The following is a 16,736-nucleotide window of genomic DNA, read 5'->3' on the forward strand; positions in this document are numbered from 1 at the left end:
GATATCACACAATAAAAACATGCATGCTCAATTTCATACTGCTCAAGCAAGCAGAACATTTGCATAGTTGTGTATACAAAGAAGCAAAGCCCTTGGAGCTGGACCTCAGTGTCTGGGCTGAACGATGGGGGTGAAGACGCGGCTTCAGGTATATTGTTACTATTAAATACACATTCATTAAAAGCTATTATATCAATGAAGAAATGGAATTTAAAATCATTATTCAAGGCTAACTCCTCAGTCACGAAATCAGTCTTCATCTCCCAATAGCATCAATTCAAAGACATCACTTTAATAAAAATTATTGTTTGCTTACCTGTAATTAACTTTCTTTTTTAAAAAGAAAAAAGCGCCATATTTTTTTTTAGCCTATCAAACTATCATTTGGAAATGGAAGTAAATAAAGATTCTATGTCTCAAATGTTGTCAGTCTAACAATGTGACCAGAATTAAAGCTATTAAAAAGAAAGGAAATGTCCTACAATAAAAACATTATGGAAGATGCAGCTGCAGTGAATTTCTGTTAATTTCTCTCTATTTTTCTATTTTGCATCTTTCTGCAAACCAGTCTGAGTTTTCTTTTACAATCAAGTGGCGTATAAATTTTAAGAAATAAATAAATAACCAACCCCTCCTTCCTTACCAAAAACTAAGCCTGAAATAAGGTTGTTTTTACAATTAACTGATAACACAAATTCAGAAACCTAAAAGGTTAATCTGACAAATCTGGGACTTAATCCTTCACTTCTCTCTATTTTCAAATGATTTTGATTAATTAAAAATGAATTTGCAGTTGTGTTCACTGTTGGCGCATAATCAATAGCGTGATTTTACTGCAAAATCAGTAGAAAATGTTGTTGTTGTTGCAGTCACATATGCACTCTATGACCATCCTCCACCTCAAAATGCATCTAAGTGTATCAAAGACTACAAATACCTTTCAATCATGGGTTCCTAGTACAGAGTAGAGTGCTGTGGGTTGGCATTCCATCCTAAAATTTCTATTTAAAAAGGCAATCTACCACAGAAAATAGAATTCTAAGTGCCCACGGATATTTTATACAAGATGTACAATCATAATTGGTTGTTTTCATAACACTTGGTTGAACTTTGCGGAGCTAAGGTAAATCTTCCCTCAGTATTGCTGAAATGTAAAGTAAAAACAAATCAAATAGTGTGCTTTTTTCTTTAGCAGGGAGAAACAGAACAGTGCTGAAGCTGCAAATCTGCAGCAGACACTAAGAGATGAGAAATGCTTGCTGTGACATTGGCCACAGCACATGTATTGCAAGAACAATATGCCTGGGAGACAGTTCAACGCCCCTCAAAATTTACGTTTACTTGAACTGATACCAGCATATGTCTATTAGTCCAATTCATGAAACAGAATCTCTGCTATCCAGTGCAAATATTGATATTATTGACTAGCCATGGAAATGCTATACTTCCTTCATTTCTTTTTTATGCTCATCTTTAGAGCTTCTGAATACAGAAAGGAATGCCTCCCACCACATCTTACCTGCATGTCAGCTGCAGTTCTAAGGCTACTCAAATACCATCAGCTATGATTGCAAGGCCTGTAAGATTTGTTGTTATAGGTAGGTAATTCACAAGTCGTGACCTTCGCAGTCCTAATACAACTGTAATAGTTATTTCATATGTTTTGTTACTGTCACGGTATTTTATTTTATGTTTAGGCCCCACACATAGGTCTTGCAGCTTTATGTACTTTATATTATGGGGTACTGTTGATCCCAGTGACATCTCTGCAAGTATATTGCTTTACTGCAGGGCTGGGGAACCCTTTTGGTTCCATGAGCCACATCCTTAGCAGGATCAGCCCTGCGGGCCAAAGTCACAGGGCTGCCCAAACATATCACATGATATGTTCATAATGCCACATGATTGACAGGCTGCTTTTGCTTGCAAAACATCAATTTGCTTATCCCTTTTCCTGACGCCTGATGGGATGGGAGAAACAAGGGTGGAGTTTGCAAGCAACAGTAACACGTGAGACTTCTCCAGTTTGCTGCTTCCACTTGCAAAAGGTAGCTTTGCTAGCCTCCTCCCCACTACTTGACAGGGATGGGAGAAGCAAGGCTGCTTAGTGCTGAGTTTGGGTGCACAAGACAGCTCCCTTCAGAGAACCCAAGCCTAGGGCTAAGCAGGATCACCACCCCCCACAGGCTGATGCAAAGAGAGAGTAACCTCGCTTGGTCCAGGCGAGCTACAGAGCTGTTTTATTGGGTATCCTGGAGACAGCTCTTTGGTGCACTAAACAGGATGGCTCTACCTTCATATCACACCACACCAGCCTATGAAGGGAGAAGGAGGCACGTGATCCAGCATAGCATTGAGTTAGGGTGTATAATACCTTCTGCCAGGTATTTTATCTGTATGGCTTTCTTAGGAGACACTTGACCCCAAAATTAGACTGAGACAGTGATCCCCCCCCCTATTGATGGAAGCTTTTGAATTTTAAGAGAAATACAAATATGATTGTTTGACCAAACTGCGGGAGGCAGTGGAAGACAGAAGTGCCTGGCGTGCCCTGGTCCATGGGGTCACGAAGAGTGGGACACGACTAAACGACTAAACAACAACAAATATGATTAAAATGCAAATGTGAAGCCCATTTATGCAGATAGGAATTTCAAGCTGAGACTACTGATACACAGCGGTAGATTTAGGAAGGAAAATGTGTGGCCATGGCCAACATAACATCAGGAAGAGCTCTTTGTCTGGATGAATATTTTACGTTAAAAGAGATATAGTCTTACCTTCAGAATCTAAAGCTTGAATTTTCAGTTGCAATGGTGAATCCTCTAGATACAGTTCTTTTGTGGTGGACACAATGTGAACATCATGAATAAGGTCAACTATAGCATCGCAGCGAAGGACTTGGCCAGTTACTTGATGAAATAGAGGAGAATATCTAGTTACAAGATAGGCTCAACCTCAAAAACCACTGCATCTTACAGTTTAATGCTTGGTGGTTTTGTTCAAAATGAAACATATGCAATTAAATACAATAATATCAAAACTGAAGGGAGCTGGTACTGTATGTTTCCAACAAAAAATATCCGCTGTTTTAGCTTTTGGTAAACTCCACGACTTTTTTATTTGTAGTCTTGGATCCAGACAAGTGTTGGTGAAAGAGGGTTGATGGAATGTGATTTTCCTTTCTCTTCCTTACCTCTCCTGTGTTAGTGGAAAAACTGGAATAAAGCAGGCAGAATCCAGAGAAATTTATAATACTTTACTGAGGTAAACTGGGGCGATCGGGAATGGGGGGAAATTGTTCACATAATGTAATTCCTCATCTTCCTCAGAACCACAGTCCATCCCATTAAGGAGGGCACCAACAACTCCCATGACAGGCTTTCTATGAGGCTGCTGTCAGGAGAGGAGCAGTACCCCTTTCTGTCATTAACCCTCTGGCTCCAAGCCTGACAAAAATACCCTCTGATTTGGAATATATTCCAGCCAACTCAGGTGTGTGGAAATTTTCTCCATTTGCTCAATGATGAGGAAAATAAATTCAGAGGCATTTTCATGTACCCTTATACTTTAATGTTAAGCACCAACATTTTAAATTAATGCTCCTCCCTTTCCCTCAATAGTATCCTCTCCATTTCTACTATTCCCTCTGTGGATGTCAATCTTTCAGCCTCCCATTTCTCAATGTAGAAAGGAGGCAATGCATGCTATGAGAAGGAGGGCAAGATGATGCATAGCTTCCATTTTCTGTCTCCCTCTTTTTCCTTGCTCGTTACAAATTTTAAACACACACAGGGGGTTGGACTCGATGGCCCTTGTGGTCTCTTCCAACTCTATGATTCTATGATTCTATGATTCTACATGTAGGAGAGTATATTTTTGCACTTAGTGTATCCATCAAGAGTTTCATGGGTGCAGGGCATAAAGCATTCCATCAAAGAATAGCGTGGAATTAACTTAGAACAAAATCATCTAAAACATACACGTCTCCAAATAAGATGGGAAGAATATTGCTCTACTTACAAATATCTTCAGCCAAAATAATACTTGTAAGGCGTGTCACCTGCGATGAACGGGCCTGCACAATAGCCTTCTGTGAACACTGTTGGTTGTCTTCCTCTATAGCTTCTATGCTAGCAACCTCTGGTCTGGTAGAAGACCTTAAAACAAACATACAAAAATTACTTATTGATAAATGTTGATGCCCATTAAAGTTTCCTTTAACATTTAAATAAAGTCATGCTATATTTAGCTTTGTATTACCAGCAGTTCCTATCAGTTTTAAGTACTGTATCACTGGCTGCAAAATCGGCATAGGTACTTTTGAATATACATCTAGGTGTTCAGAGAAAGCAATGGCATCACGGTCAGCTCATTCTACCTCTTTCTATGGAGATAAAGTTCTGAAAAGCTTTCCCCTAATGGCTTGGCCAGGGGGGGAGGGGGGACAACCCACTGTCATTTACTTACTAGTTTGAAATTATTTATTGTTCACATTCTCAGCTGAATTCTGCCGCAGGTCTGCAAGCTGTAGAAACCCATTGAAAACCTTTTGTTCTCACTTTTTCATTCATGTTATGTATAATGTATAAATAGTTCTTGCCTTTCAGCAATGTCAGTTTCAAATGAAAAACCTACTAATACATCTTCAAGCCAATCATTTTTTAAATTACGGTTTCACTTATTACTTATTACAAACACATTGGTTCTATGTTGAATCTTGCTGCACTTTTAGTTTCTTTTGATTAGCTACCCTGCCAAGTAGAAAATAAGCCTATGCTGGGTGGGTGGGGGGCTCCTATTACAGCAAATAATTCTACGACTCACTGAAGCAGTCCACTGAACAAAAATCAGACTTAGTACTAATTCTTTCAAGGTGGCTAAGAATGGCAACCCTGAGGATTCAAGACAGAGCAGAAATCTTATTGTCCACCTCCAAGGCGGCATGTAGAAGTTTGGATTTCAAGCTCTGCTCTATCTAATTTGTAGAAGAATGTTCAGCTACTCCTTTAATCTGAGAATAATGTTTTTGTCCAGTTAATCGGTGGGCCTGACAACAAGCAGAGATTCAGGATTCCTGAAGAGCTCACTGCCCTGCAGGCTGCAGCTTTCTACTTCCTGACAAAACTGGAGAAAAATGAGGTTGCTATCCTATATAAAACACTTTTATATTTGGCACTTTACAGAGAATAAAGGTAAAGGTACCCCTGCCCGAACGGGCCAGTCTTGACAGACTCTGGGGTTTGTGCGCCCATCTCACATCTATTGGCCGGGGGCCAGCGCTGTCCGGAGACACTTCCGGGTCACATGGCCAGCGTGACAAAGCTGCATCTGGCGAGCCAGCGCAGCACACGGAACGCCGTTTACCTTCCCGCTGGTAAGCGGTACCTATTTATCTACTTGCACCCGGGGGTGCTTTCGAACTGCTAGGTTGGCAGGCGCTGGGACCGAGCAGCGGGAGCGCACCCCGCCGCGGGGATTCGAACCGCCGACCTTTCGATCGGCAAGCCCTAGGTGCTGAGGCTTTTACCCACAGCGCCACCCGCGTCCCTTTACAGAGAATACTACTGTCTTAAAAAAAAAAAAAGGTAAGTGTGGAGATAAGGCGAACACAGATCCACTTTCTTTGTCCCAGGCACAAAAAATCTTCTGATACAATAATGTGTGCTGAAACTGCTTTCACTGCACTTTAATACAGGAATAGAGAATCCCCAGTCTGCCACATCCATCTGTCTGGCCCCTGGGAGTTAAACTTCATGGGAAGGGTAGGGTGGGGTTATTGGGTTGTTTTGTTCTTGTTCTTATTATGCATTTTGTGTTTTTACCTTGCATTTTAATGCTTCATATTGCCCTGAGATCTTCAGATGAAGGGTGGTAGACAAATGTAACAGCAGCAGTAGCACCACCACCACCCGCAGCACAGGCTTAAGTTTGTTGTGTATTTATGTGAACTCATTCATTAACCATCTATTTCAGCAGTCAGCAACCTTTTTCAGCTGTGGGCCAGCCCACCGTCCCTCAGACCATGTGGTGGGCTGCACTATATTTTGAAAAAAATATATGAACGAATTCCTATGCCCCACAAATAACCCAGAGATGCATTTTAAATAAAAGGACACATTCTACTCATGTAAAAACATGCTGATTCCTGGACTATCCGCGGTCTGGATTGAGAAGGCGATTGGGCAGCATCTGGCCCCTGGGCCTTAGGTTGCCGACCCCTGATCTATTTCCTTTGAAAGATATCCTCTGAAAGATTCACTCATGCCGTAGCGTAATTTGCAAAACTGCCAAATTAACTTGATTTTATCTTATATTTTAGTCATAAGTAGGACTAAAAAAATGTAGTCTTGCAAATCGACTTGGGCAACAATGCTGTATGCACATACTGTGCTTCTGAGTAAGGATTTCACTATTAGTGTTGCAACTTCCTCCACATATTCTTTCAAATATAGCGTATCACCCACACATCCTGTCTGCTGTGCTGTAGAGAGCAACCCTAAAGCAGAAAAAGAATATGTATATTGTGTTTGAAAGAATCATCTAAAGACTTAACTTCAAAGTGCTAAAATGAGCTTGATTTGAAGAGCTAAATAAAAAAGATAAAGCAAATAGACTCACTGCTGATGGTGGTGCCACTAGTAACTACAACTTTCTTAAACGTTGTGGGATAAACAGCTTGCCAAAACAAATTATAAAGAGCCAACCACAATTTAACCTTTGGGGAAATGTGTCTTTTTCTCACTCTTGGGTACATTTACTGATTTTAGTGGACAGTGATGCCATCTAGACTCTTCTGACCACAAACACACCTCAGGCTGCCTCTATATTATCCTTGTGGTCAACAGACATCTCTAGACTGCTAAACTAGGTTATATGGTCCATTGCCGTGCACAAGCAAGCAAAAGTATTAAACAGCTGTTGTCTAATCTAGCTATCTCTGTAACTAAATTTTGGTGATAAATTGTAACACTTACTAGTGTTACAGGTTAATGTCTCTAACAGTTAGAGTTAGGGTCTCTAACTGTATTGCCTGATTCAGTCAGTTTCCCTTTTCTAGTGAATATCCAGCATAATTGTGAATATTTTTATTCAGTGGCTGATACTGAGTGCACCTTCCAACCTTTAACATGTGTAGATTGTGTATGCAGTGAGAAGGCAGAATCACACTCAGTCCCTCTGCATTCTTGCCCCACAGTTACTTCAGCCTAAGGTTCACCTTGTATTTGTCCATGCAATACTGAAAATACATTAACTAAGATTTATGTGACTGGAGTTCAACCCACTTAAGCCTAGTCTGTGCAATCATTACTCCTCAAGATCATATACCCCTTTGCAGGACCAGCATAGGGAGGAAAAGAACAGTGTGTGCAATGATATCCGTCATGCATCTGCAAATCCTCCCACAAGCAATTAGCAAAACAGATTGTTGTGAGATTCTAGAAAACATTAATGATTTTTTAAAAATACTCCATGAATAATTCCTAGTTAACAGCTTCAGGTAAAAATGTAAAATATCATCTATCAACAATTTATTTATTTATTTATTTACTTTTAAAACCACATATAAAATTTTACTTCCGTTTTGTTTCCCACACAGAGAATATAAGCATACTTTAGATGAAACTGTACTTCCTGGTTTTTTTTAAGTGCAGCAAAAAGGGGGAAAGTCATTCAACACAGGCCTACTGTTATAAGCAAAATACCAAATGAAGGAGAGAGAGAGAAATATCAAGGCAGAAATGAAATCCCTCTGGGTTATTTCCTTCATTTCCAAAGAACATTAATAACTCAAACGACAAATCAGAAACGGCCATAAATATCAACAGTTGGTTGGATCAGCACAGCTCTGCTCACAAGACACTGCCACCTTTTCCCTCGTTGCCCCTATAACAACCCCCCCCCCCAATCTGGTCTGGATAGTTGAGTGACCCTCCAGACTACTGCTGCTGGAGACTACGGAGGGAAGGAGGAATCCATGCGAATTCTCTCTCCCTGCCCTCCTGCTTTCTTTTGTTGAAGCCTCTGCTGGGATTGAGTCCTTACTGCAAATGGAAGAAGCTTTTCCATTCATGGGATGACAATTCTTGATCCAGCCAACCTATTTTCACAGACAGTTTGGAATACTGAGGAACTGCTATAAAGACAGTAAAAAATCAAAAGGTCTAATGCACATATGTAGGAATGTGCTTTATATACAGTGGTACCTCAGGTTACATACACTTCAGGTTAAAGACTCTGCTAACCCAGAAATAGTGCTTCAGGTTAAGAACTTTGCTTCAGGATGAGAACAGAAATCGGGCTCCGGCGGCGAGGAAGCAGCAGGAGGCCCCATTAGCTAAAGCGGTGCTTCAGGTTAAGAACAGTTTCAGGTTAAGTACGGACTTCTGGAACGAATTAAGTACTTAACCTGAGGTACCACTGTACTCAGTTCCAGAAACACATACTCAACGATATCTTTAACTGTATAGTCCATATATATATGGACTATAAAACTTATTAACTCCAGTTTCATCCATCTCTCTGCTTCCCACATGCCTTACCCTGTTTGTATTCTTTAAACCCCATGCCCTTCTCCCTGGATCTATAAAAAATTTAGAAAACTCCAAATTCTGAGACAGATGAAAGGCAAGCAAATGAAGTAAATACATATAAACATACATGATTTGCATAATTTATTACAATCTTTTCAGTTCAGGACTTTCTGGGTAGAATTTGCATACATATTTAAATTGTCTGTTCATGGCTATACAAATTAGAAATTTAACCTCCCCCCTCACAAACACACAGGGAATATTTGTCTGCTATGAAGATTCTGGCAGACAGAATTAATACTAACATCTGTCCACATTTTAGGAGTTTGTTAGATTTGCTGGGACTAATTATACTTATTGCATTCACTAATGAATGATCCATGCAAGGGTCATCTCCAGGCTTGACTACTGTAACTCGCATTACGCGGGGCTGCCCTTGAAGCTGACCCAGAAACTCCAGCGGGTGCAGAATGCTGCAGCGAGGCTCCTCAGGGGGTCTCTGCCATGGGAGCATATTCACCCAGTGCTTTTCAAACTGCACTGGCTCCCGGTAGAATACAGGGTCAGATTTAAGGTGCTGCTTTTGACCTTTAAAGCCCTTCACGGCCTAGGACCCTCGTACCTACGGGACCGCCTCTCCTGGTATGCCCCATGGAGAGCCTCAAGGTCCATAAATAGCAACACCCTAGTGGTCCCGGGCCCTGAGGTAGTTAGATTGGCTTCAACCAGAGCCAGGGCCTTTTCAACTCTGGCTCCGGCCTGGTGGAACGCTCTGCCTCATGAGACCAGGGCCCTGCAGGATCTGATTTCTCTCCGCAGGGCCTGTAAGACAGAGTTGTTCCGCCTGGCCTTTGGCTTGGAGCCAATTTGATTCCCTCCCTCCCTCTCTTTCTTTTTTCCTTTCCTTCTCCTCCTGCGATGAGGCTACATTTTAATATTTTAATGTTTCAATATTTTAATGTTGTATTTTAATTTTGTTTTTAAGTTGTAATCATTCAACTTGTTTTTATTATTGCTTGTAAGCCGCTCTGAGCCCGGCCTTGGCTGGGGAGGGCGGGGTATAAATAAAAATTATTATTATTATTATTAAATGTTATCATGTGGTAAATGACATGAGAGTTAAGTACATGCCAGCTGAATCAACTGGACTTACAGCTACTTAACACTGGCTGGATCAAGAATTATGAGAAATCACAATTGCTCTTAATATATGAGATTTAATATTCATTCCTCCTAATTGGTCAAATTTATCTGTTATAGACTTATGAATATAAATTCCTTGACCTATGTGTATATGGCTTTGTTAAGGATAATTCATAAGAAATTCTACTGTGTTGTCTTTCAGAAGAAATTGGTCAAGTCATATAAGCATGTTCATTGTGTGAGGCCCAGCTACACACTCAGAATGAATGGCAAAGAAGTCTGTAGTCACTTGTGCTTCTTGGGTGATTGACGCCAGAAATCAGTGACAGGGCTACATACAGTTGCTCCCAAATACATGGCACAAGCTGTCTGTACAGCAGGTTTAAACAAGGGAAGCTCTAACACAAAGATAATTGTTAATACCTCGTGTGTATTGCTGTGCTGAGCAAACCTAATTACATCAGTCAGTCATGGGTAGTTAAATGTTTAAACCTATTAGTGGTATTAGATTGTCTGAACAGGTGTTGGACCAAAGTCAATGCAGTTATTTGGATATTTCCCCCATTTATTCCCATGTCTTAGAGCAATGCATCCTGAAGGCTCTGCTGAACTATGTTGATGGGATATAAAATGTAAAAAATAAATATATGTAAAAATCAAAATAATGTCCAAAGGGAAAACTTTAGAATGACAACTTTCCCTCAGTAATCAAAACTGAGATCCCAGTTAAATACACATGCCAGGCCAGTTTAACATCAGTTTCCTGTACATTTTTAACATGATCAGTTGATGACTCTTTTTGGAGGGAAATTATCTATTTTTTACACACTTTGCTATGGTCTTAATATAAGTAAGGTCAAAACACATTATTGACCTCCATTATTGAGGGAGTGTCCAGAACTATATCTTACCACGTGTTAGAGGTTCAATTACAACTTTCTTTTACAACCTGAGGATGTGCACTAGATGATTAGATTTGCCTGGGCTACTACCTCTTTTCTTTAGCTTTTTGTAGCTACACATGGGCTGACTGCGTAGGTTTCCGTGAGAGTGAGTGGTGCCTGTCACCCTCATACAGGAAGTGGTGAGGCCACTTCTGGAAATAGTCCACCCAAGAACTAGGAGGTTCATGACAGCTGCTGTTCAATTGCAAATACCCCTTCATAAAGGTATTGCGTGGTGGCCACACAGGCACTGTAAAGTACTGAGAAGCTGGTGGACATGCAGCTGCAGATTAACCTTGCAGGAAGGAGATTATCTTGACCCATTTCAGCCTGGATTTATGTCTGGCTTTGGAAGTGAACCAACCTTGGTTGCCCTGCAAGCCCTGTATCAGGAGAAGAACTGGGGAAGTGTGGTCTTGTTGCTGCTTTTTGATCTCCATCAGTGGCTTTTGATACTATCAGATATGGTATTTACTTGACCAGCTAAGTGCACTGAAGGTTGGAGACATGATGTTATGCAGGGTCCACTCCTATCTACAAAGCCACCTTCAGAATATGCTACTGTGGAATTTCTGTGCAACCAGTTGTTGATGTCCCATCTGTTTAACATCAGTATGAAACTGCTGGCTGAGGACATTTGGATTGCCACTCTAGAGATATTCTACTTCTCTTTGTTATGGCTTTGTGGAAAGTTCAATAATTAGCAAGCCTAATAGTTTGTTTGTTTAGAATAGGACAGCATAGTTATTTTTCATGAGCAAGTAGTTTTGGGCTACAAGAATATTGAAAGATGTTTTCCTTTATACTTGTTTAGTATAGTAGATTATCGCCATGTGCATAATGCACGTTTTACTTGCAGTCTTTAAAAATAACCATTTCCCCTTTTCATCTATACCGAAATCTGTTAAGACAGTACAGGAAAGAGGTTGTGAGGCAGAGCAAACTTTTAAAAAGAATTTCTACCATATGAAAAACACAGTACAGTACAGTACTGCTCACTTCTACTTTTGCCACCATTGAGGCAGGCAACCATTGAATAAATGATGTGTCACTGAAAGAAGCTTTCTTTGTTACACTGTATCTCTGTTAGATAAAGGTTCACTTTTAAAATGCTTAAAAACTTGTTGAGCATCCACCTGTTATACATGGAAGGGGGGTTGGCTGCCAGTCCTTGAACCTTGGCATGCCCCTGCCCTGTCTTAACAAAGCACATTAAAATGTCTGCTCTCATTTTGAGAAACACAATTTGTAACTTCATGTTGCTACTGTATTCCAAACTTCAGGGCTTTTACACACCCACAGTATTGTCGTTCTGGTACTGGTTGGATTTCTGCCACAATCACTGTACCACTTCAAGCTTCTTAGGTTTGGCACACTGTCGCCTATGCCTCACCGTGACAAAGTCAGCCCAGACAGCATGGATAAACTTCTGACTCTTTCTCAGCCACCCGGCGACACTTGGAAAGCACACTTGGGACTCAGGTACAAAAACGTTTTACAGTGGTGCCTCGCAAGACGAAATTAATCTGTTCCGCAAGCCTCTTGGTCTAGCGGTTTTTTCGTCTTGCGAAGAAACCCTATTAGCGGCTTAGCGCTATTAGCGGTTTAGCGGCTATTAGCGGTTTAGCGGCTATTAAAGGCTTAGCGGCTATTAAAGGCTTAGTGGATTAGTGGCTAAAAGGCTATTAGCGGCTTAGAAAAAGGGGGGGAAGCAAAAAAAAAATCGGAACACTTGCAAGACGTTTTCGTCTTGCAAAGCAAGCCCATAGGGAAATTTGTCTTGCGAAGCAGCTCAAAAACGGAAAATCTTTTCGTCTAGCGGGTTTTCCATCTTGCGAGGCATTCGTCTTGCGGGGCACCACTGTAAATGTATTGTAAAGTGCAATCTACAAATGTGACACTAGATGGGGACAGGGAGCTCGGCAAAATTCAAAGTATTTTCCAAAACTTTTTAAAAAAAACAAACACATTTTCAGTGGGGTTTTTTATGTGTAGTTTCCCCCTGGCTCAGAACCAAGGAGGGTGAGAAGGTGCATCATGAATGAAACTGCGCCAAACTCTCCACAACACTCAAGTTCCTTGTAAACTTTTTTAAAGAAGCAGTCCCCTCGCGCCTGAAGCGCGGCGCAAGCGTCCTGGAGACTCAACAGCTGCGCCGTTTTATGAGTTGAGTAAAACGGTACCGGCTAAGACGCTCGCCGCCCTAGGAATAATACCTCGCTAACTCAAACTGCCTGTCGCAGGCAAAGGCTTCTTTGCTGGGAGCTGCAGCCTCAGTTCTTTCGCGCCCCAACCCTCACGTGTTGCCGTTTCAGCAGCAAAGTTGAACGCCACACGTGCGCCATGTGCCTCAGCTCTGCGGGGCCCCGCGCGCTCGACCCCGTCCTGCGCCTCTCTCTCTCTCTCGCGCGCGCGCTCACTCACCAGCGGTAGCAGCCCTCGCTTGCCTCCAGAGTGAAGTTGATCCTGGTGCTTCGGCTGAAGGGCAGCAGCACTTTGGGAATGTTCAGCTTGGAAGGCACCACGGCGACGGGGAGGAGGAGGAGGAGGAGAAGGAGCCCGAGCGGCGCACGGGGTGCTGCGGGTGCCATCGCGCCTGGACTCGTGGCCGCCCCCGCCAAGCCAAATGGGTGCCGCCGCCGCTCTCCGCAACCTCTCCTTCGGGGGAGCGCGCGCCCTGCCGCTGACCCGCTCGAAGCCCTTCCTGAGCCGAAGGGAAAGGGAAGCGGCTGCTTCTGCAGCGGTAGCGGCAGCACTGCCTCGAACCAACCTCCTCACAGGAATCGCCCGCCTCGAGCTGCTATTCGAGGGACGTCACGGCGCGGCGGGCCAAGCCGAGGGAGAGACCCCGCGCTGAGGGCAAGGCGCCGGGGGCGGGGAAGGAAGGCCTGGAGCCGTCAGCGGAGAGAGAAGCGGCAGCAGGTGCCGCCGGGCTGCTCTCACCTGCTGGCCGCTGGGGACACTGCAGGCTGCTGCTTCCTGACCCGCTGGGGAGACAGCTGGGGTGTTTGTTTGTTTCCAGCGCGGCTCGCCGCCGAGGGCGCTTCCGTAGGGGCCTGATCCCCGAGGGAAATAGAAGGAAGGAAACCGGAGGAAGGAGATACTGCCCCTCTTTTCCCGCCCTCCTTCCACGTGCCTCTTTCTCCTAGCCAGATGTTTTGGTGGTAATATTGATGCCAAGGCACTACCACGAATTAACAAGGAGGAGTTTGGAGCCCGCTATCATACTATAAGTAACAGGGCAGCCTCTGAGCCCTGCAGATCTTGCAATAGATGTCAATAATAGGCTTAGTCAAAACTCATGGCACTTAGTCATGAGCTCAAGTAAACATCATTTACCTTCCTGCCACAGCAGTACCTATTTATCTACTTGTGCCGGTATGCTTTCAAACTGCTAGGTTGGCAGGAGCTGAGACAGAGCAACAAGAGCTCACCCTGTCACGGGGATTAGAACCGCCGACTTTCTGAACTGCAAGTCCAAGAGGCTCAGTGCTTTAGACCACATCGCCACCTATGTCCCTTGATGTCAGAATACTTCGTTGCTAATGCTATAGCTTAATTCTCAGTCACAGCAGTTCTTGTGGGATGAAATGGGAATGGGATGAAAACTGCCTTCAACATTGAAACTTTAAATTGCAGATGTGCAAATAATGCAAATGCCACATGGGAATGTCTGAATGCTCAGGTGACAACCATGACCAAGGATGCCTTTCAGGCATCGGTATCTGGCATGGCGGGGAAAATGTCTATGTGGACATCATTACATCATATCTTTATATATTTATTTTACATTTTACCCAGTGGCCTGACTAGTGTTGTGTGAAGCAGCTGTCACTATCTTTATTAGCCTCAGAATGCCTCTGGGTGCACAGGGTAAAATGGAAAACAAAAATTTCACTGGGTATTGAAGTTATCATTCCAGTTGTGACACCACTTTGCCCAGGGATAGAAGTGGAAAAGATAATATTGGAACAGGACATTAATGTCGGCAGGAGCTTTACTTTATTCAAGTGTACACAGAAGACAACCCCAAATTGCATCCCTATTCTATTATGGTCACATTCATCCAGACACCGCAGTCTACAAATAACAGAACAATTCTTTTTTGTAAACATGTCAAATCCTTTGGGGTTTTTTATAGCTAGTGGTTTACATTCCTTATAAGACCCTTCAAAATCCAGTGAAACCAGTATAGCTACACTGCATGCTGATAATATCTTTAAAAACACAAGGAAAGAATGGACCCTAAAAACACACAGGCAAATAAGGTAAGAATGGACCCTAATCTGAATAAGGGTACACCCAAACATGTCATACTGAAGGACAAGTACTTATGTAAAGTTCTCTGGATATTTGGCCACACTATACAAGTTACTAGTAGTAGTATTATATACCTATTGGAAAATAGTAATATTTACTCTTACATTTATAAGAATTTAATAAGAAAACTGTACTGATGAGAAACTTTTCATTATTCTTCCTTTCCTTTTCTGTTTACTCTTGAGTGGGTCTGCGCCAAACTCCTCAGTGGCTTGAGGATTGCTGCTTTAAACTCGGATTCTACTCTATCACTAATATTAAAATATGTAGAAAATATTAGAAGAGGAAGGCAGATTCAGAGAGAGTGGGGGAGGTATTGGTTTTATTGCTCCCATCAGTCTCTTCGTTCGTCAGAGAAATATGTGTTAACTTAAGATAATGTACATAGAGGCTGTTCAGCAGCCAGATTCTGATGGTGAAGTCATACAATTTTTATGGACAGAAAATCAGTTGTTGAGATGATGAAGTGGTAATTGAAAAGAAACAATTTTACTTTATGTACCTTAAACTACCACATATTCATGCCATTATGGATTTAGTGAAGTCTGGCTATCTGATCCTCAAGATATTAATATCAGTGTCACTGGTAAAATTGGCACCTGCCTCCATTACCTATAAATGCATCCTTTACAATGTACGTGGAGCAAGTTATGTTGTGTCAGTGATAACAATGGGTAGTGCTAGTCCTACTTGGAGTAGACCCATTGAAGTTAATCAGCACAACTAACTTAGGCACATTAATTTCAGTGGGGTCTACTCTGAGTAAGACTTAGATGAATACAATCCTGTGGAATCCCAACATAGCACTAAGCGGGGTATGTGTGCTATTGTATTACTGTAGCATGCTCTGTGTGGGGTTGACTTTAAAAAAATGTTCAGAAGCTTCATCTGGTCCAGAATGTTGTGGCCATACTGCTTACAGGAAGCATGTTGCTGCCCTGTTAAAACAACTTCACTAGCTACTGGTCCATTTCAAGGCACAATTCAAAGGTTACCTGAAAGATCGTATCTCCTGTTATGAACCTGCTTGGGTGTTAAGATCTTCAGGTGAGCACCTTCTCTCAGTCCCTTCAACATCAGAGGTATGGTTGGTACTGACATAAGAGAGATACTTGTCCTTGGCTGCTTCCATATTGTGGAATTTTCTCCCAAGAGAGGTTAGATTGGCTCCCTCCTTGTTATCTTTCTGCTGGGAGGGAGATGGACAGACCTTTGAAAATGAGGTGCAGATGTTGTTGACCACTGGGCTGTTGTTGTTTATCAGTGTTGGCACTGGAGTAGAGAGGAAGTTGTTAGGTTACCACTATGTTCTTCCATGGACTGTTTCAGCCTTTACTAGTTTATGGGACGCGGGTGGCGCTGTGGGTTAAACCACAGAGCCTAGGGCTTGCCAATCAGAAGGTAGGCGGTTCGAATCCTCGCGACGGGGTGAGCTCCCATTGCTTGGTCCCAGCTCCTGCCAACCTAGCAGTTCGAAAGCACGTCAAAGTGCAAGTGGATAAATAGGTATTGCTCCGGCAGGAAGGTAAACAGCATTTCCGTGCGCTGCTCTGGTTCACCAGAAGCGGCTTTGTACTGCTGGCCACATGACCCGGAAGCTGTCTGTGGACAAATGCCGGCTCCCTCAGCCAGTAAAGCAAGATGAGAGCCGCAACCCCAGAGTCGTCCACGACTGGACCTAATGGTTAGGGGTCCCTTTACCTTTACCTATGTTCTTCCATGGACTGTTTCAGCCTTTACCAGTTTATGACCACAATCTATTGGGTCTGGGAGGAAGTCTGGAGGAGGGCCTCGT

The 16,736-nt window shown here is 42.6% G+C and overlaps 1 protein-coding gene across 1 annotated transcript in view; it reads right to left on the reverse strand.

Moving 5' to 3' along the window:
- The window catches only part of NUP210 (nucleoporin 210), a 90,759-nt gene extending 76,884 nt beyond the window's left edge, over positions 1 to 13,875 (reverse strand). Inside the window, exons 1-3 of the mRNA XM_082211852.1 lie at positions 13,046 to 13,875; positions 4,024 to 4,160; positions 2,781 to 2,912 (exon numbers count right to left, since the gene is read on the reverse strand). Coding sequence (XP_082067978.1) covers positions 2,781 to 2,912; positions 4,024 to 4,160; positions 13,046 to 13,212 — 436 coding nt within the window. The 5' untranslated portion in view covers positions 13,213 to 13,875. The remainder of the gene's footprint in view (positions 1 to 2,780; positions 2,913 to 4,023; positions 4,161 to 13,045) is intronic.
- Between the last annotated feature and the right edge of the window lie 2,861 nt (positions 13,876 to 16,736).

Source organism: Podarcis vaucheri (genome assembly GCF_965113315.1).
Source record: "Podarcis vaucheri genome assembly, chromosome: 2".
In the NCBI taxonomy this organism is placed as follows: domain Eukaryota; kingdom Metazoa; phylum Chordata; class Lepidosauria; order Squamata; family Lacertidae; genus Podarcis; species Podarcis vaucheri.